At 50.8% G+C, this 20,159-nt stretch overlaps 1 protein-coding gene across 8 annotated transcripts in view; it reads right to left on the bottom strand.

Annotated features, from left to right (window-relative positions):
- Positions 1 to 20,159, bottom strand: part of PLEKHH1 (pleckstrin homology, MyTH4 and FERM domain containing H1) — a 53,353-nt gene that overhangs the window by 11,226 nt on the left and 21,968 nt on the right. For 2 of the 8 annotated variants that reach the window (XM_058739414.1, XM_058739415.1), the window contains exons 3-19: positions 19,780 to 19,842; positions 18,750 to 18,899; positions 15,649 to 15,732; positions 13,558 to 13,639; positions 12,677 to 13,437; positions 9,314 to 9,392; positions 8,571 to 8,662; positions 6,790 to 6,940; positions 6,430 to 6,575; positions 5,366 to 5,476; positions 4,349 to 4,435; positions 3,852 to 4,013; positions 2,819 to 2,899; positions 2,300 to 2,482; positions 1,792 to 1,900; positions 898 to 1,067; positions 62 to 238 (exon numbers count right to left, since the gene is read on the bottom strand). In XM_058739414.1, coding sequence (XP_058595397.1) covers positions 62 to 238; positions 898 to 1,067; positions 1,792 to 1,900; positions 2,300 to 2,482; positions 2,819 to 2,899; positions 3,852 to 4,013; positions 4,349 to 4,435; positions 5,366 to 5,476; positions 6,430 to 6,575; positions 6,790 to 6,940; positions 8,571 to 8,662; positions 9,314 to 9,392; positions 12,677 to 13,437; positions 13,558 to 13,639; positions 15,649 to 15,732; positions 18,750 to 18,899; positions 19,780 to 19,842 — 2,688 coding nt within the window. The remainder of the gene's footprint in view (positions 1 to 61; positions 239 to 897; positions 1,068 to 1,791; positions 1,901 to 2,299; positions 2,483 to 2,818; positions 2,900 to 3,851; positions 4,014 to 4,348; positions 4,436 to 5,365; positions 5,477 to 6,429; positions 6,576 to 6,789; positions 6,941 to 8,570; positions 8,663 to 9,313; positions 9,393 to 12,676; positions 13,438 to 13,557; positions 13,640 to 15,648; positions 15,733 to 18,749; positions 18,900 to 19,779; positions 19,843 to 20,159) is intronic. The other 6 variants (XM_058739421.1, XM_058739419.1, XM_058739417.1 and 3 more) reach the window with 6 other exon arrangements.

The raw sequence follows: 20,159 nt of genomic DNA, 5'->3' as shown, positions 1-20,159 counted from the left end.
CCGGCTCCTGGGCAGTCCCTGCCAATGGCCACGGTCAGCTGTTTTGCCCCAGGATGCCCACCTGCATGAGGGAGTACTTCTGAGGTGGGCGGCAGCTGGTCTGCTTCATCAGTTGGCAGTAGATCTCGCTCTGCAGCTCGGGGTGAACCAGGCAGACCTGTAGTGCCGTCTGGGCCAGGGACACGTGATAGTCTATGGAGGCCGCTTCCACAGGCACGTTGATGAAAAGCTGGCAGGACTGGCACGAAAATGGTGGTGGGCCCGGGCAGACCAACAGCCCCTTGACTAGCATCCGTGGTGACAGTGGGCAGATTGGGCCGTCCCCCCCAAGGGCTCCAGGCAGGCTCCAGTTCACTGTAGGAAGCCCTTTCTAAGAGGGAGCACTGTCACCGCTTGAGAGCATGTCTGCCTGCTGAGAAGGCTACTCTGGGATAGAATCTATCCTTCTTCAAATGTGTCTGTTACATAAGCAAGACATTCTTTTTTTTTTCTTTTTAAAGAGAACATTCAGATGGACACAAAGAACACTGTAAAATAGGTCAGAATCTCTGAGGTCCAGAAGCAACATAAACCTGGCCTTTCCTGCTGTTCACTAGAAGAGAAAGGGAGTTCCTCCAGGGGGAGTTTCACCAGCACTTCCCAAGGAAGCCGGGAATGCCTCCCCACCATAACTGACTGTGGGGGGTGGGGGGGACAGCGGGGCGGGGGACAGCGGGGCAGGGGGGAGGGAGCTGTGGGACTCTTTCCCTTCCATTCAGATCTTTCTGTGAGCTCCCCCTAACCACATGGGTCTCTTCTACCTGAGCACCACCAAGGTGGGCAAATTGCTCTGGGAGAGTCTGGGTACGTGGCGAGGGCGCCACCTGTTGGTGCACCTGGGTTCCATTCCCGCTTTACCTTGAAGAGCTTGAGAGCCTCCGTCTGCAGGGCCTCGGAGGGCAGGGTGGTGAGGGAGGTGTATAGCCCGTCTTTGCTGTAACACAGCATGGGGTGCCTCCAGAGAGGGGAATCTGCCCAAAGCACAGCACCAGGGGTGAGGGAACTTGCCTCCCACCTCCACTCCCACTCTGATTTGTGAAGAAAACAAGGGTTAACTGGAACACACGGACTGCACCGGATTTATCCGCAGAGTGGGGGGTATGCAGTTGTACACTGCATCTAGCACGCTCACAAGCATGGCTTACAGGAAGGTGGCTACTGCCTTCTTCGGGGGGCTGCAGTGGGGGTGAGTGTGTGGGGCCGTGGGTATCTGCGTGCAAGCATGTGTGTGCGGGAGAGGCCCCTCCCTGCAGTGTCAGGTATGGATGGACAGTGCCTGTCAGCGGGGAACACACAAGGAGCAGTGAAGGGGTGTGCGGCGTGTGCCATTAGTTCCTCAGGGTCCTGAGAATCAGTGGCAAAATAAAGACCCTGTGACACCCCAGGCTTAGGTTAGTCTAATCCCAGTTTAGGCTTCATTCATTGATTAACAAACTTTTAACCAGCTTCCTTCCTTCCTCAACTCTCTGCCCGGCCAGCAAAGCTGCAGTGAACAATGTAAAACACTGACCCACTGGAAAGTCTGTTTCCCAAATAAACTCCCCCAGATAGAGAGTGGTCACCTCAGAATCTCACCAGAAACAGGGGCTCTGGAGCGTGGATGGGAATGCCCTTTTGTGGCTTAGATGGTTTTACAACAGCTTCAGAAACGCTGCTATAAATGCTAACAGAAATGCTTTCTTTGGGTTTCTGACCAACCGTTACCCAGCCGCCACCCTCCAACCCAAGCAGTGACGGCCACCGTTGCCTTACCTGGGTCTCCCTCCCCATCCATCAGTTTCCCAATGAGCTGCTCATAGGCAGTGCCAACCCGGGCACTGCTGCCACCTGCAGCCACCGTGAGGTGGTAAAGCCACGTGTCCTGGAAGGGGATGGAAAGCCATCTGATGAGACTGGAGTGGGAAGAATGGAGGCAAGAGCTCCAGAGAAGCTTCCTTGAAAGGGTCAAACTCAGGGTAAAGTTAGGCTAGTTTGGCTGACACAAGTCAAGGCCAACAGTCTCTAAGAGGGAAGACCTGGGATCAGGTGAACATGAACCCAAGTTTCTACACCTGAGGTGCTATCTCACGGCCCCAGTGGAGAGATGCTGGTCACTGAGAGTGGATTCAGTATGAGGAATAGTTCAACCAGGGAATGAATACTAGTTGCCAAAATGTCCAGAAGGAAAGAAACTTGAATCTGGGGAGGTTGAGAAAGGAAAAGGGGAAGACAAGAATCACAGGACCAAGCTTGGCCATGGAGGCCCAGCCCCCTCCCTTACCTTTTCATGCTTGGTGCCAATGAGGAGGTAGGTAGGGCTGTGCTCTCGGGGGTGAATCACCAGGGTGCAGTGGGAGGAAAGCAACTGCCTGGTTCCGCCAGCCTCATAGTCTTCGTCTGAATCATAGGATCGATCTACTTCCTCTATGCGTGCATCCCGCACAGGCAGATGGCCCAGGGGTCGCTGCGAACATGAGCCTTCCATGAATGGGAGAGCCAGCAGGGAATGGGGGAGTGTCTTCTTTCTGAACCCTCAGTCCCTGCTGGGCTGGGCATCATAGATGTGGCCTGGTCACGGATGAGGGAGTTAACTACAGCTCCCTGGCTGAGGCTTGCCTGGTGAAGCACAGATAGACCCCACAGGTGGAATTTGTGGGCCATTCAGTCTAGAGGGATCCAACCAGCTGGCTTCGTGCTTGTGGTGGAATTAGATGGGACAGAGGGAAAAACTGGGGCCTTGCATTAGGAATGTGGTCTGGAGAAAGCAGAGAGTGGGTGCTATCAGGAAGCCAGGGAGTACCTTGTCCTCATGGCTCCGATAGTAGTAGAAGGTTCTCCCAACAAGAGCACACCAGACCAGCTTGGAGTGGCCATGTTTTACCTAGAAGACAGAAATTAAGACAGCATTGTGAGAACCAGGTAATCCCAGAAGTAAATCCAGGACTGGCAAAGAGAAGCCACAGGGAGGCAGATCTCAAAACCCCTGGTCAACTCAGGTCCTTAGTGGAGATGCCACCCAGACGCCCTAATAACAGAACCAGCCCTTTCACAGCACAGGTCCGTGGCGGGTACCCTGTAACACCCCACTCACCCTTGCACTACATGCCGTTAAAAGATTAACCAGGCCAATCAGATGTCCCGTTCCAAGCATATGGACACAGGAAGAACTTGCTAGTCAGCTCTATGGATGTTGAGAGGGAGGGCAAGGCCACCCAGGGCAGGCATGGGATGCTAACACCCCTGGGAAAACATAAATCACTAGGGAATAGCAAGTGCACAACAGACAGAGGAGAGTGACAGGAGCACAGAATGAAAGGGGAAGCAGACGCAGAGACAGAGCCAAGACTGCTGAGCTTGCTCATACGAGGGGCTTTGCTTCCTGATGGCGTTCTCATCTAGTTAATGTGCTTCCTTGTTAACTTCCATTTTCTTGGGGTTAACAGGACTTCTGCTTCTCACAGCCAGAAAAGCCCTACCTCAAAGACCTTTAGGGCAGGTCTGGGATGTTCTGTCTTTGAAGGGCCACACCTACCTCGCCTACATCACTCCCTCCCACCATTCATACTGAGGCACGGTAGATGCAGGCAGGGGTGGGCAGCAACTCCTAATAATCTTGAAACAGGTACAAGACATTCCTTTCCCTCCTGTCTTGATGATAACTGTTGTGCTAACAACTCTGGTCTCTGTTTTCATTCACCGACACTTTGTGAGGCCAACCAGCTGATCCCTGTGAGCAAACTCCTGCAGACAGGAGCTGTAAGGAGGGCAAGACCCAGGCTCCTGGCCCCCTGGCTGTCGGGGCCCACGTTCCACCCCACCAGCTCCTCCCATACCTTAGTCAGCCAGCCCTTCACGGTGGGCTTGATGCCACCCTGCGGCAGGGCCAGAGGCCCAATGGCCTGGACCTTCAGCAGGCTCTGCAGTACTCGGATCCACTCCTCCAGCAGGCTGGGTGAGTCAGCCGTCAGGTAATAGGTTTTCTTCTCAGAGATAAGCTGTGGAGGGCAGAGTGGGGGCCAGCGGCAGGGAGACAGGAGGATGGAACGCCAGGGACCTGGCTCTGAGGTGGCACAAATCCCTGAAACCACTGGGCCTTCCTTCTTCCCACCTTGGGACTCCCTCCCTTCTTTTCCTTATTGTTTTCTCCCCGTCTCTCTTACCTTCACTCTGTCTCTTCTTCCTTCCCAGTACTCACAAATTAGGATCACATCCAAATGTGGATGTGATGTCTTTCACACATGCTCATTTTGCCTCATCTTTGTCTCCATCATAGTCATAGCCAAACTTAGCACCTCTTGTGTCTAAAATCCTAGCTGCTAGCAACGCCCACCTGGAATGTCTGTGCACCCTCCCCTCGAACAATTTGGCAACGGGAATTCAGTTCCACTTGACCTTGAGGTTTCCGGATGACATCACTCTGTAAGACAGGAATGGGGAGGAAAATGGTATGAGTCTTCTCAGAGCACATCATTCTCCTTTCAGATCTTACTCCAGGCCACAGGCAGAGGGGAAAGTGATTCCTAAGCTTTCCTGGGCTGTGGTATGATGGGTAACTTGTTCTGGATCCCAGTTCTAGCTAAATGGAGCAATGATTAGAGACATGGATCCTAACCCAGGCCTCAAAAAGCATAGATTGAGCCTTTAAAACTGGGTCAGAAGCCACCAGGTTATTACAGAGCTATAGAACCTTTAAATTCTATCACAGCCTTTAAACCAAGTGTGGAAATAAGTGGCAAATATATCCCCATTACCCTTCCCAGTGTGCCTGCACACCTTACTAATCAGTCACAGCATACTACTCATTGAATGATACAGGCCCAGTATCCTCAACATGGTGTTCAGACAGTCACGGACAATCAGCTGGAGTTGCACAAGAGACACCGTCCTTTTGCCTTCCTGAAAACATTACTGTTGGTTCCCCAGGGATGTCCTGTCAAACTGGAGCCCAACATCCAAGGCTTCCTAATTCCAAACTGTACAGGAAGGAGGTGGAGGAGGTAATGCATTCTGTTAGGACAACCCAGATGATGTGAGGGCAGCCTGCAAACAATTTCTTTTACAGGACCAGGCATTAGAAGAAATCAGTTTCTGAAGTAAGAAGGAATCACCCAGCCAACTCATCTAGAACTGCCTTTGTTCCGTGCCTGATTTGACTCCAAGAACCAGTAACCAGCCTCATGGCCCCATGTAAGGCTCAAAGCCTTGGGTGCCCAGCCAGGTCGCCTCTCCCCACCTGCCAGACCTAGCCCTCTGGCTGTGGGCCATACCACCCCTCTTCCAGCCCATCACAGTTCTGACTTTGGGGTGGGGTCCTTTTGACTACCGTTCTGGGGAAGGAGGGTCTCACCGGGGACTTGTAGTACATAATCTGTCCCTGTCTCAGGACAAACCAGCGCCTCTTCCATGTCTTCACCCGGCTCCCCATTTTTAGCAAGTAGCCCGACTTCTCCAGGGACTCCTATGGGGGTGGGAGGGTATAGGGGGAAGAGGGGGAGACAGAAAAAGGGAATCGCTTGGGGTTTGTAGATGTCATACAGGACAAAATGGCCCAGTTGAGTCACTGCTTTGTCATCAATTAAAAACCAATTCTTGAGTACCTACTATATATATTTTCAGGGTACCATGCCCTGCTAAGGGTTCAAACAGAACTAGCCTAAAGCAAAGGTGGTCCCGCTGTGGAAGGGTCCTGCTGGCTGGGGAAGACAACACCTGACTGTGAGAAGGTGGCAGACCAGGGGCTGCATGAGGGAGAAAATGGCCAGGAAGGGCTTTGGGAAGAGCCAAATCTGGACTGGCCCTGGAAGGAAAAGTCAGCTTTCCTTCAAAGACAAGCCAAGAGGAGGAAAAGGCTATTGCAGGCAGCAGGAAGGGAGAGCGAGGTTTGGGGAACAAGGGGCACATCAGCCAGGCTGGGGCAGAGGGGAGATGAAGACACAGTGGCATGGTGGTGTGGGACAAGCGCTGGGGAGTGAGTGATGTGGGTCTGTGGCACGGCTCTGGGCCTCAGTCTTCTTATCTGTAAAATGGGGTTAACAGCTCTGAGAGGATGGTGAGGACACACGAGACCGGGCACGAAGAGCACTGAGCATGGTGCCTGGCACACTGTAAGAACTCAGCTCTCAGCGTTCCAGGGCCAGCATGGGGTTAAAACGAAGTAACTCAGTGAGCCACAGTGTGCTTTCCCACTGGCCAGCCCTGGTTTGCTAAGGAGCTCACCAGGCTCCTTCTCCTTCCTCACAGGGTCTGTGCGTACTTGATTTCATAGCTGCACACCCCCCCTGCCCAGCCCACTCCTTGGGGCCTCACATCTGTTGCAGCCCTCTGCCCCAGCCCTCACCATTCCCCTGGGAGCCCTCATCTCACAGGGATCTGCTCCCACCCTGCCCGGACTCAGCCACACTCCCAGCTTACCCCGCCCAGGCCCAGCCCCTCGGTGGAGTAGGACGAGGTACGCTGTAGTTTGTGCTCAGGCTCTGAGTAGTCACTGTCCAGCGAGCAGGCATCTGGGGGGATGGCGTAGTCTCCCTCAGAGCTCAGCGAGGACATGGAGACGCCTGCTGAAGAAGGAGTCGTCAAGGCCTGGATCCCAAACCTCTCCCAGCTTCCACAGTCCGGGAGCTGCAGAGCCTTCCTCACCGACCCAGGACCTTTGAGTCTGGAGTTCAGGGTCATGGGTAGAAATCAAGCAGGGACTCCCGGATACACCCACCCAGGGGAGGAGGTCAGGGTCTGTTTGCTATACCCCGCACCTTCCTGCTCCCCACTCTGTACCTCTCTTGATGGCCCGAGGGCTGCCCAGTCCACTGGTCTTCCTGGACTCAGAGCAGGGGACCGAAGTTCGGAAACTTGCCTGAGAGCTGCAGTCATCGTCAGACCCAGAGGACTCATCCACAAAGGGTACAGTGCTGATCTGCGTGGCTCTCTGCAAGACAGGCCCCTCCCCCACTGCAGCTCCCCTTGCAAAACAAGCCCCTTCCCATGGGCACTTGTACTCCGGCTCCATGTGCCCAGGGTGTGGCCAGCACAGCTCCGACCTTACTCTCCTCACCTCCATGCTTCCCCTGGGCCTTCGGCCCCCCCACACCAGCCTCTGTGGTCCCCAAAGGAGCTGCCCCATCTAGGCTGAACACCTGGCAGTGTGACCCTTGCTCCCACCACTAGGGGTCCAGAATGCCACTCCATGGGCCAAGTGTGAGACAGGAGCTTTAAAAACGTGTGGGGATAAGGAAACAAGAGGCCATCTCAGTGGGCAAACATTTAAAAAGACCATTTCAATGTTGGTGAAAGTGTGGGGGAAAAGATATTCCGTAGTGTGATAGAACCTCTCAGAAGGTAATTTGGTACAACCTGCCAAAATTTAAAATATGCGTATCATTTGCCCATAAATTTCACCTCTAAAATTCTGTCCTATGGAAGTACATATACATTATATGTAAGTGCACGGAGATATATCTGCACATTGATGTTCATTGCAACACTGATTTTAGAGAAAAACAGAAGACCTAAACTGTCAATCAGTGGAGGACAGGTTAAGGTGGCTATGGGGCATCTACACCAAGGGGTACCAGATAGCCCTAAAAGAGGAAGCAGAGCTGTGTGCATGGAGGTATAGCAGGAAGATGGGAGTGTGAACAAGCAAAGGGTAGGACGTGTGTAATATGATCCCCGCTGCGTGCAAGCATGCGTGTGACAGAGACACAGACACAGAAGATATTTGCAGATGCATCAGAAGGCCTCACAGAATAAACATTAATGACAGCTGCCTCTGGAGTGAAGAATTAGGGAGAAGCAATGTGAAAGAAGATTTCACTTTTGGCTTTCTCTCTTTTTTTTTAATGTTCATTTTTGAGAGAGACAGAGCACAAGTGGGGGAGGGAAGAAAGAGAGGGAGACACAGAATCTGAAGCAGACTCCAGGCTATCAGCACAGAGCCCGATGTGGGGCTTGAACCCACAAACCATGAGATCGTGACCTGAGCCGAAGTGGAAAGCTTAACCAACTGAGCCACCCAGGTGACTCAGCTTTCTGATTCTTCTATAAAAAGTTTTACAAAGTATTACTATCTTGATCTCAAAAACCAATAACAAAAGGAGACAAAAATGTGTATGAAAACATTATGTTGCAGTTAAACCTGATTTTTGTTAAAAAAAATACATAGATATGAAATTAATGTAATATTGTGTGCCAACTATACTCAAAGAAAAATATATAGAGATGTTATGAATGTACACATAGGAATATATGTTTGAACACATACGAGAAGTTCTGGAAGAAGTCCTCCCGGGACAGATGTGTGAAAAGATGGGTAGGAGAGGTGGAGCAGGGATAGGCCTCACTTTAACCTTCCACTTTGCCCATGATCATATGGATTCAAGTTTTTGTAAACATACAAGTTTTATAATTAAGATCTAATAAATAATAAAATTACATATATATGGGTGCTGAGCTCCCTGCCCAGAGTCACGTGTGTGCAGAAGCCTGACCCTAAAGCCCCACTGAATGAATGGGGCCTCCCGGATGGCACACCCCCTCCTCAGATAGGAGCTTCTTACCCCCTTCAGGGCTGTGTAGACAGGCACGGTGACATTCTTGTAGACAAGGCCAGAGAAAGGCCCAGGGGACGCAAGGGCAGGAGGGCTTGAAGCTGGAGGGGGTGGAAAAGAAGGATGAGTTTAACTCAGATGCCATAACTCACTCAGGAGCCTGCGGTAGCAGAGACCTGGGCAGACTGAGGAGAAGATCCATGGAGAGAGTTCTTTGAAAGAGCACTCCAGGCGACAGGCAGGGTGGCAATCCTCAGCATGGGGGTTGAGAATTTCTTCAGTCCCACTCGTGTGAAGGTGAGTTACCAACCATGAGACTACGGAGCCCTCACATCACTGTGGGGATTCAGTGGCTGGCTAGTGACTCAGGAGCCAGAGGGGGGGGATGCGGTTCCTTCAGGGGGCTCATCTAAATCAAGGCACGGGGGAGATGTCCCGCCCCCTCCCAGTCCTGGGAGCTACAGAGGGGAAGCCAGTGCAGGTGGGAGGCTGGGTTGGAGGACCCCGCCTCTAACGTCTCCTCCAGCTCTGTAATTGGTGTTCAAGGCCACGCCCACTCGGCATGTAATGAGCAACTCCTGTCTGCACAGCTTCCTTTCCCTTAGCCCTGGCTGTGATTTCACTGAACCTCACCTGTTGGGGGAGGGAACGGGGTGCCTGGATGGAGCACCAGGTGGCCCTCAGAGCGTTACTCAGAGTCTTCTCCCTGCATGCCCACCCTGTCTACCATTTGGGGCTCACTTGGGACTCACCGCAGCAGGTGGCAATAGTTCTGGGAGATGCGTCTGAGAGCCGCATGCCAGCCATAGCCACCGCGTAGATCCGGCTCTCCTGGAATGGAAGACCCCAGAGGGTCAGAGTCCAGCTCTGTGCCCAGCCCAGCACCTCCTGGGTGTGGAGGTAAAAGGATGGCTGTGGACCTAGGTCCACATCCACGTTTGGCCAATTACAGCTGGGGTAATCCTAGGCAAGTTATAGTTGAGCTTCCTTTTCCTCAGCTCTGAAGTGGAGATAATACTCACCTGTCAGGCTGTTACAAAAATCAAATAAAATCATTAATGGAAACATCTAACACCTGGAATATAATCAGCGTCCAACAGACACTCAGTTCTTCTCTTGTCTCCACACAAGAAGTTCAAGAGGAGAGGGTCAGTGACCTGTTTCTCTGCATCTTACCCATTTTAGAGGTCTTGGGTCTCTGGCTCTCACCCCTGGAAGCTGGAGTGTTGATAATGAGGAAGTCAGAGCCCCATGGCAAAGGCATGCCCTTTTGTAAGCCAGTTGTTTGGAAGCTAGGACACAATTTTTTCCAACACTAACAACGTTACATTCATGGTTAGGCCCAACCTGCAAAGCTTGTCTAAGCTCACCTGGACCCTGAATCCCGCTGTAGAAGACACATCGACAAGAACCCTCACCCTCAAGTTCTCCTTTACCCCTTGGGGTTCCTGGGTCTGAAAGAGGCCCACAGGCCTAGGGAGCTTTCCTAACGGTTTTGATCAAACAACCCAGAGGCTCTGCCTGTGCTTTTCCAGATCTCTTTTCTCCACTCAAGGCAAAGAGAAACAAAGACCTTCTCAGGTGACAGGAAAGTCACAAGGACTAGGGAAGGTGGGCCTGGCTGGCTCAGGGAGGCAGCGGGGCTGGGGACTGGGGCTGGAAGGGCCATGAGGTGCTAGTGGGATGTCCCCCAGAGAGGAGCAGCAGCTCTGGGGCACATGGGGGAGAGAGGGCTGGGTGGGACCTCCCCTGAGCTGAGCAGAGGGATGGGAAGTAAGAGACAGGGTGGTGAGGAAGGGGATCCCAGGAAGAGACTGGTCCTGCCAGTCCTGGTCACGGAATTCCTTTAACTTCACAGACAGAATGTAAGCAAAGCTTGAGGGATTTGGGTAAAACAGACTTGGGAGTGTTTCACAAAAGTTATCGACTGGCTGCCTAACTCACAAGGTTGTTTTGAGAATCAACAGAAAAATGGCTCTGCACACTTGAATTGGTGAATCAGTATATTTGCCTCCTTCCCCTGAGAAATGCCCTCTCAATTTCCGATTTCTAGTCTTGATTTCCTCTCAGATGGTCACTGCCCAGGTGGTCCCACCTGAGAAGAGAGGGTAGGCACCTATCTTGTGTTTCTTGGGAGCAAGTTACAATGAGGGCTGTGAACAGGAGACAGCTCCTCTGTAGGCTGGTATGGCCGACTGCTGGGTCCCCAGGACCCAGCTGAGAGCAGGGAGGGCCTGTGGGAACACCTGATACCCCTTCAAACCTTCATCCCCAGAGCTTCCCTGATGTTCACACGGGGAAAATGTTGTCCAGAGCATCTTATATTCACTCCCTTTTCCTCTTGTGTCGTTCTCCTCCTCCCCCCAACACCCTCTTAACCTGTACAGGCAGAACACAAGAACTGCTCTGAGCCATCACGGTGGACGGCTATATTTTGGCAAAAATGGCAAAAGTGAGCAGCATGTTTTTCTGGTAACACCTGCTAAGCCCTCTTGTCGCATCCCTTGCCGGAACGCTCCCTCACTGCCTGCCTCTGCTTTTGGATTCTAGCGCATTTGTAGTTACCAGACAATAATGAAAAAGAGGAGGGACGGTCTGCGGTGGTCCAGCCTGGCCTGGCCCTGCCCTCCTTTCCAACATCCTCTCCACTGTTACCCTGCCCACCCCTTTGCTCCTTCTCTGCCCACTCCTTCTTCTCCCCTCTACCTCACCCTTCCTCTTGGGGAGGTGTCTTGTGTGATGTTCCCATGATCCTGGAGCTTCAGGGACAGGTCAGCAGCATATGGCCTGAAGACTGTCCTAGCCCTCCCCAGAGGCCCCACTCCCAGACATGGCTGTGTCTGCAGCCATCAGGCCCCCTTGCAGTGATCAGTGCTGGCCAGCAAGCACTGCTAAGGATGTGACCCATATGCCTGGGGTGCTGAGGCTCCCCGGACCACCAGCATTTCAAAAGGAGACCCCGGAAGATGCTGCTGAAAAAGGCGTTTCTCCGAACAGTGGTGTAAGGTGCTATCGCCCTGAAGTACCCAACCGCCACCCCCGTACCCTGCTCCCTGTGCTGCCAGGAGCCTGACACTCAGACGTCTCCTACCACCTGCCTCACACGCATCCAGGGGTCCAAGCATGAGTAAGAAGCTGACATCTGCACTGTGATGTCCCCTAAGAGGCAGTACAGCTGGAAGGTGAGAGCTGGGCTCTGGAGGCAGCGGGGCCCACATTCAAAGCCTGGCTCCTCACTGACTGCTACATGACCTTGGGCAAGTAACTAAGTCTGTGGGGACAGCAGTTTCCCATCTGTAAGAGGAACAGCACCTGACTCCTCACACAGGGTCCTGCACACGTGCTGGGCCCTGAGCTACACACTCCACACCCAGTATCTCATCTCATCCTCCACACTCCCTATACAACCTCATTCATGTCCACCCACCGCCCCCCATTTTTATTTTAACTGTTTATCGTGGAAAATGCCAAACAGACACAAAAGTGGAATGAAGAGAATAAAGAATGACCTCATGTAGCCATCACCCAGCTCTGTAAAGATTAATGCACGGCTGGTCTTGTCTCCTCGGTGTTCCCCACGCCAGATCATCGATTCTGAGGCAATGCCCCCAGACATCACCTTCTCTTATCCAGTGTTACAAGTAAGGAAGCTAAGGCTCGGAAATAATAATCACGGCCAACACTTACTGTGAACCACCACCGCAGGCACCTGCTAGCACATTCAACCCTCACCACAGCCTGGTAAGGGAAGTACTATTATCCCCCCGTGACAGATAGGGAAACCGAGGCGCACAGGTTTAGTAACTAGCTCAGGTGACGCGGTTAGCACTTCCACCCTAGTGGTTTGATTCTGGCACCTGTGCTCTTCACCACGGCACTGCACCACCTCAAAGGGTCGCGGAGATTAAATGAGAAAATGTGCACAAAGCGCCCGGTTTGGTGCGTGGCACAGGCTCCTAAATGACAGCCAGCCACCATCCAGTCACTCCTGGCCCCACCCCCTGCCGGTTGGCCGTGAGGATGAGAGCCTCATCTCACACTTGGCATGAAGGCATGAGGCTGTGCTTCATGAGCAGCTCTGCCGCTCTGCCCAGCTCCCAGGTTGTGCCTCTTACCCAGGATGGAAACCGGTGCAGAGGGGGCGTGGGAGGTTTGTTGCCCAAATCCACTTCCTCCGGCTCAGCTCTGGGGGCCTTCGGGCTCTTTCTTTCCTCCTTCTTCCCGGCTGGGGGTTGCTCCTCCATCTCCATGTTTTCTGGTTCCTCCCGGAGCTCAGCTCGGGCCTCCACCTCAGGAAGGCTGGAGGGGTGGAGGGCTGAGAGGGTCCCAACCTCAATGCTCACCACGTGGTTGAAGGGCCCAGGGCCCACCTGGGGCTGGCTGTGGTGCCGCTTGGCCAGCTGGATGCTGTCCCGGGGGTTGCTGGGGGCCCGCACCTTCGGGAGAGTCAGGCTGCAGCCCGGACCACCTTCCCTGGCAGAGTTCTTTGTCCCAGGGAGTGTCCCACCCTGAGCAATGACCAGGCCCTCACCCCAGGAAGCTGAACCATGTCTGTGGGTGCGAGACTTCACACACAGCCGGCGGGGAGAGCCCTCTCTTCCCAGACGAGGTGGAAAGGTCTTGGCCTCTGATATTTCTCCAGGATGGACCATGATGGAACTCGAATCCTCCAAAGAAATTCCTGCTTTAGGAACACAGTCCTTGCTCTGCAGAGCACCTGTAGAAGGTGCAGGCATAGCTGCCTTCAGGGCACCCTGGGCCTGAGGACCACAGTCCTGCCCTGTTGGCTGGGTCCCTGGCCCTGAAGAGCCAGAATCCTGCTCTGGGGTTTCCTGGGGGGCCACCAACAGCTTTCCCGAAGGTGCCATCTGAAGAGCTGTGGTTGGGGTGAAAAACAGGCATATTGAGAGCTCCCTCGGGTTCGGCCCACGCCCTAACACACACACGTGCGCACATGCACGCACGCACATACACACACAAAGCCCGGCCTACTGACCTTCTAGAGCATCTTGAAGGGCTCCCACCTGGTCTACCAACTGCTGATTACTGCTCCTCAGGTGCTGATTCTCCATCTCAAGCTGCCCAAAAAGAAAAATAAAGATTTAGAATACTCAACCTACAGGTTCAGGCACAGAATTCAAAATAAGATTAAAAATCCTTTTTTAAGATCAAATCTTTGAAAAAAGAACACTTGGTGCCCCAGTAATCCAGGGCTGACCCTCCCAGGGAGCCCTGACCTACCCCCTTCCTCTGTGCTAACCAGTTTGGGTTGAGACAGAAGTCTATTTGGCAGCCCCTGCACCTTTTCTAGATATTTTAACCTCTTTAAAAAAAAAAAAATGTGAAATGTAATACACAGAAAACTACATATCACATCAATGAACAGCTTAACAAATGACTGTGAAGTGACTACTCATGTGATCACCACACAGGTCAAGAAACAGGAATCTGCCAGCACTGTCAACAACAAATTGCCCCTTCCTGGCCATGTGTTTCTCCCTTCCTACAAAGGCAACCACTCTTCTAGGTATATGAGACTCACTTCCTTGCTTTCCGGGTTTCATCACTGAAGTATGCACCCTCCACACATTGGCTTAGTGGCGCCCATTTTTGTCTAAATGGAATTACACAGTATGTGCTTCTGGGTCTGGCTTTTTTTAAATTTTTTTAAAATATTTATTTTATTTTTGAAAGAGAGAGAGAGACAGAGTGTGAGCGGGGGAGGGCCAGAGAGAGAGGGAGACACAGAATCTGAAGCAGGCTCCAGGCTCCGAGCAGTCAGCACGGAGCCCGACGCGGGGCTCGAATTCACAAACCGTGAGATAATGACCTGAGCCAAAGTTGGACACTTAACCGACTGAGCCGCCTGGCACCCCTGGGTCTGGCTTCTTTTACTAAACTTATTATCTATGAGACCCATCTCATGGCTGCTACATGTTCTTCTGAATAAAACCCAACCCACTTTTTGGAGCACCTTCTAGCAAATATGGAGGCAAACCAGGTATCAGTTCTGTTCCCAAGCACTTGTAGTCTAGCAGGTGACCTGAGATGTGCATCCACAGCAGGACACGGGAGGCAAAAAGAGCCAATACCTCCTGCACGTATGAATCACTTGTGTCAGGACAGAGGAAGAAAAGTTGATGTTTGTCCTCTTCCAAACTTCAAATCCCTTCCCTTTTGTTTTGCTTTTTATTTTCTGTTGCGAGTATCACTGTAGCTTCCAGCCCCAAGTTTTCCTAAATTAAGCTGCAGCAAGTGATGAACTACAGAAATGAACGGCTAGAGGTGGAAAAAGCAGGACTGGGACTATCAGGGGGCACCTGGATGGTTCAGTTGGTTGGGCATCTGACTTCGGCTCAGGTCATGATCTCACAGTTCATGAGTTTGAGCCCTGTGTCGGGCTCTGTGCTAACAGCTCAGAGCCTGGACCCTGCTTCAGATTCTCTCTCTCTCTCTGTCTCTCTGCCCTTCCCCTGCTCATGCTCTATCTCTCTCAAAAATAAACAAACATTAAAAAAAATTAAAAAAAAAAAAGGCACTGGGGTGGTCAGAGACTGGGGGATGAGAGAATAGAGGACCTAGGGTCTAATGTATACACAGGTGCTATTTAGGAGTAATGAGAGTTTTGGAAATAGACAGTGGTAATGGTTGCACAGCATTGTGAATGTACTTAATGCCACTAAATTGTACACTAAAAATGGTGAAAATGGTAAATTTTATGTATATTTTACCACCACCACAAAAACCACTTGAAAAGAATGGAAAGGACAGAGGAGGAAGTGGGGAGGGTAGACGTAAGGGTGTGTGTGCTTTCAGGAAGAAAATGGCATGACACCTCAGAAGTGAGATTCACTCCTCCCCAAACAGAAAGCTAATCACGAGCTCTAGGGAAGCCCAAGCACCACAGGAGGAAGGGAAAGGTGAAAATGCCAAGTCTCAGGGTTTAAGCTAAATGGAGGAGACATGGTTAACACAACGGAGGTCAGTCAAGGCCCCACAAACAGGAGGCAGAAAAATGGTGGGATGGAGGGACCCCACTCGCATTGCATGTGCATTCCAGGCTTCCCGAGATGAGTTTTCAACTAACCTCTGCTAACTTCAGGGTCACCCATTCTTTGATCTTTGCAGCTTTTTCTTGGACAACTTTTGCTTCTTCAGCTCTCATTTGCTTCTGCAAGAAACAGAGGGCCTTTCATTAGTCATAGCAGCCACCGGTTTAGTGAACAACTGGAGGTGGGAAGCCCCAAGAAGGAATATCAAGCAATTAGAGGGGGATGATCTGATGGAAAAACAATAAATCCATTTATGAATTTTAAAAATACTCTTTTTTTTAACATTTATTTATTTTTGAGACAGAGAGAGACAGAGCATGAACGGGGGAGGGGCAGAGAGAGAGGGAGACACAGAATCGGAAGCAGGCTCCAGGCTCTGAGCCATCAGCCCAGAGCCTGACGCGGGGCTCGAACTCACAGACCGCGAGATCGTGACCTGAGCTGAAGTTGGACGCTCAACCGACTGAGCCACCCAGGCATCCCTCTTTTTTTTTTTTTTTTTTTAAGTTTATTCATTTTGAGAGAGAAAGAGAGAGGGCGAGAGTGCAAGTGGATAAGGGGCAGAGAGAGAGGGAGAGAGAGAATCCCAAGCAGGCTCCGCACTGTCAGCGCGGAGCCCGATGCAGGGCTCGAACTCACGAACTGCGAGATCATGACCTGAGCCAAAGTTGGATCCTTAACTGACTGAGCCACCCAGGCGCCCCTAAAAATATTCTTAAAGTGTGAAAAGGCTTCCTAGGCATGATACATACCCCAAAAAACATGAAGAAAGACTAATAAAGTCTATGCTATCACTGTAAATTACTACATGACAAAAAAAAGTTTCCTTAAACAAAATCAAAAGACCAATTGAGGGATGATTTACAACACAAATGACTTACATACAGAGGGCTAACTTGAAATGAACAAACAAATAAATACACGCAAAAAGAATATTAACAGGAAGTCAACAGAAAGAGAAATAAAGGGAAAGAAAACCATGAAAGGCTGTTCAACCTCAATCATAATTTTTAAAATGCACATAAAAGACAACATTTTCCTCTATCAGACTAACACAATTTAAAAGTCTGATATATCCTATATTGTCAAGGATGTTGGAAAACAATCCTTCTTATACAAATTGGCAAGGTCTTCTGGGGCAGCAATTTGATAGTATCTGTCAAGTTAAATTTTTTTTTAATGTTTATTTATTTTTGAGAGAGAGAGAGAGAGGGAGAGAAAGAGAGAGAGAGAGAGAGACAGAGCATGAGTAGAGGAGGAGCAGAGAAAAAGGGAGACACAGAATCCAAAGCAGGCTCCAGGCTCCAAGCTATCAGCACAGAGCTCGATGCAGGGCTTGAACTCACGAACTGCGACATCATGACCTAAGCTGAAATCAGACGTTTAACTGACTGAACCACCCAGGCGCCCCTGTTAAGTTTTAAATGTATACACTGCTGACTTAACAAACCCACAGCTTAGGAATCATTAGTTGCAATATTATTTAAGCAACAAAAACAAAAAAACTCTAAACTGGTTAATAACCTAAGTGTTAGGGCTTGCATAAAAAATCAAAATGAAAATGGAATGCTGTCCTTTGATACACAAGAAACATTCACAATGAACACTGGAAGGACCTTAAGGTTATCCAGTTTAAGAGGTCTGCAAACTGGCCACAGTCCAGGCCTCCACCTGGTCCACTCCCCCTGCCCTGCCTATTTTTATAAATACCGTACTGGAACACAGCTGTGCCTGTTCATTTACGAATTGTCTACTTTCGTGATACAACAGTAGAGCTGAAGAGTTGCAACAGAGACCAGAGAGTACTTACTATCTGGCCCTTTAAAGGACTAGTCTGCCAACCCCTGACCTAGTTTGATACCCTCTTTATAGGGCTGCAGCAACTGAGGCCCAGAGGGTGAAGTGACTTGCCTCTATCAGTTTGGGCAGCACAGCCAGAACTAAACCCAGGTCTACGGACTTGTAGAACAGCATTCTTTCTATTCTGACCTTTTATTATTGTAAAATGATTTTTTTTCTGATCTAAGCTTCAGCAGGAATCATTTTGCCCACTAATCCCCAGATAATGCCACTTCTGTGAACCACTCAAAAAAGGAGGTAAGGTATCTTTAAAGTCAATGAATGACTGGCTAAAGATTGCATGTGTCCACATTCTATTTTTCCATGATTTTTCAGGAACACATGCTGGGGTGCCCCAGAACATACAAAGGCACATCGCACAATGGGTATGTTCAGTGAATGCTGATGAATGATTACAAATTTGCCTGTGATGGTGGGAAAATACTTCTGGGACTAGCTGGGACCTTCATGGAAGAATACTCATGTGGAAAATTAAAAGTCATCTGGTCACACTGTAAGGGTGTTTGTTGGAAATAATGGCACTCTGGCACCAGGGGATAACCAGTAGGCAAGGGCAAGGACAGAAGGAAGGCACAGCATTGGATGAAGTTAACTGAACTGTAAAGGGGAGGTGGCTAGATACAGGGAATTGGCGGACTGATGTTTCTCAGATACCCTTTCTGGAGCAAAGGGGCTAACTGTGGCTGGAATGCTGGGCAGTGGCCTCTCCTGGGCACCCATGTGCTCAAGACAAGAGGCCTTGCCTGCCTCAGAGGAGGCAGCAACTTTGGCCTCTGCCTGCTCAAGTTCAGTGAGAAACTTTGGCCAACCAGGTGACCAGTGCTGACTGCCCAGCTGTGAGCTGCTCTGATAACCACAGGTGTCATGTCAAGGCCAGGGTGGAGAAAGACAGGCTCTCCTTACCAAACACCAACTTCATGTCTGATACCTGAGTTCACTCTCTGGACAGCCCTATGGCGTATTATAATCCCCACCTTACAGATGTGTAAAATGTGAATCAATGACTTATTTGCCCACAGAGAGCAGCAGGTGCTAGCGAGGGGATCCAAACCCAGATCAATCTGCCTCCAAGGTTCTTTCCCCACTATATCCATCCCCTGCCTGGCTCCCAATGTACCTTCTAATAGTTAAATCTCCATGCAAAAGAACAGTCTCAGGAGGGAGTGAGCTCCCCACCAACGGAGGGCTCAAGCAGAGGGGGTCTGTTCATGAAGGTGTGGCCAATGGCAATGGATGCTGCAGAGGGCATTGGTGCCGCTCTGCAGTCAGCACTTACCTGCTTCTCCAGCTGTGCCTCCAGCTGGCTGATAAGCTCATCTTTGCTCTGCATGGCTTTCAGCAATTCCTGGTACTTCCGGTGCAGGCTGCCGGCTGAGTCCACATTCTTCAGATTGGACAGTTTCACCTTTTCCTCCATCACACCCACCTTAAAAGTACCATCATCACACAGGGTTGGGATGTGTGTGTGAAATAGCTGCTCACATGCCCTGGGATACTTCCTGACACCCCAGCCCATGATTCACAGGCAGAGCCCTCACCCAGAGCAGTTGGGGCCAATGAAGTCAATACCATTTATTAAGCCTCATCTGGGCAAACTAAGGAATTGACAAAAAAGAAATGGCTGGGTATCAGGCCATCTAACTCTGGGGACCCCAACAGGGACAAGCTGGGCAGGACAAACAGCCCAGAGAGAAACTGCTTAAATCTCACTGTGGCAGAGATATTTGCTGTTCACTGAATGGCCCTGTGCTTTCAATATTTCCCAGACCTCTTATAGTCAGATGGCCATGGAATTCTACTCCCGCCAGTGGGTCTGAATGGAGTGACTCAGCATTTTTAGGCTGAAGTATTTAAGAGTTCTCTTCCTGCCATGGCAACCAAGGAGGCTGCATGTTTCAGAGAGTCCAGGTGGAAGCTGGAGAGAGCTCCAGCAGCCTCAACCCCCAAGTCCCTATGGGAGGCAGAATCCCCAGCTAACCCACAATTTAGAGATACCATGACTAAGAAATAAATGGGAGAAGCTGCTAAGACGTCAGACCTGTTACCTCAGTATAACGTGGCCTGTGTGGACTAATCCAGCCACCCACTCATGCACTAACCCTTACCCAAAGACTCCTTCATGCCCAAAGAGAGCTCCATGAACCTTAATTTGTTCAGGAGAACTATCACATGACTGCTGGTTTTCCTTGTCCCCATAAGGAGCTTGTCAGGGTAATGAGTATGTCTGTGTATGTCCATGAAAAGGATCAGGAAAGGCCAACGGCCATTTCTGCTGCACAGTCCCACCAATCCCCTGCCCCGGTTACCTGGGTCTCCGCATTCTCTGCTCTCTGCTCTGCCTCCAGCAGCCTCTGCTCCAGCTCCTGCATCTGCTCAACCAGAGAGGAAGGACTAATGTAGGTGGGTGTCTCTACTCCAACCATGGCATCAGGGCAACGTGAGTAAATTGTGTGGACACTCCACACAGGCTTAAATTGAGCTTAAATTGTTCATCTCAATTTAAGTGGCTCAAGGGTATCAAGACAAAGATTTTCATGGCAACCCTCTGCTCCCTTATCCTGAATTTATGAGGCAGGTAAAGAGCTTAGAGCTGCTGTCCTCTCTGCTGAACGAGTAAAAGCCTAGTTCTTTCTCCTGTGTGTGGGGTACCTACATGGGGCAGCCGTGTCCCACCATCGTTCTTCAG

The sequence above is a fragment of the Neofelis nebulosa genome, chromosome 7, assembly GCF_028018385.1.
Source record: "Neofelis nebulosa isolate mNeoNeb1 chromosome 7, mNeoNeb1.pri, whole genome shotgun sequence".
NCBI lineage: Eukaryota > Metazoa > Chordata > Mammalia > Carnivora > Felidae > Neofelis > Neofelis nebulosa.
Note: the sequence above shows the minus strand (reverse complement) of the source record. Positions and strands in the feature narration are given on the sequence as shown.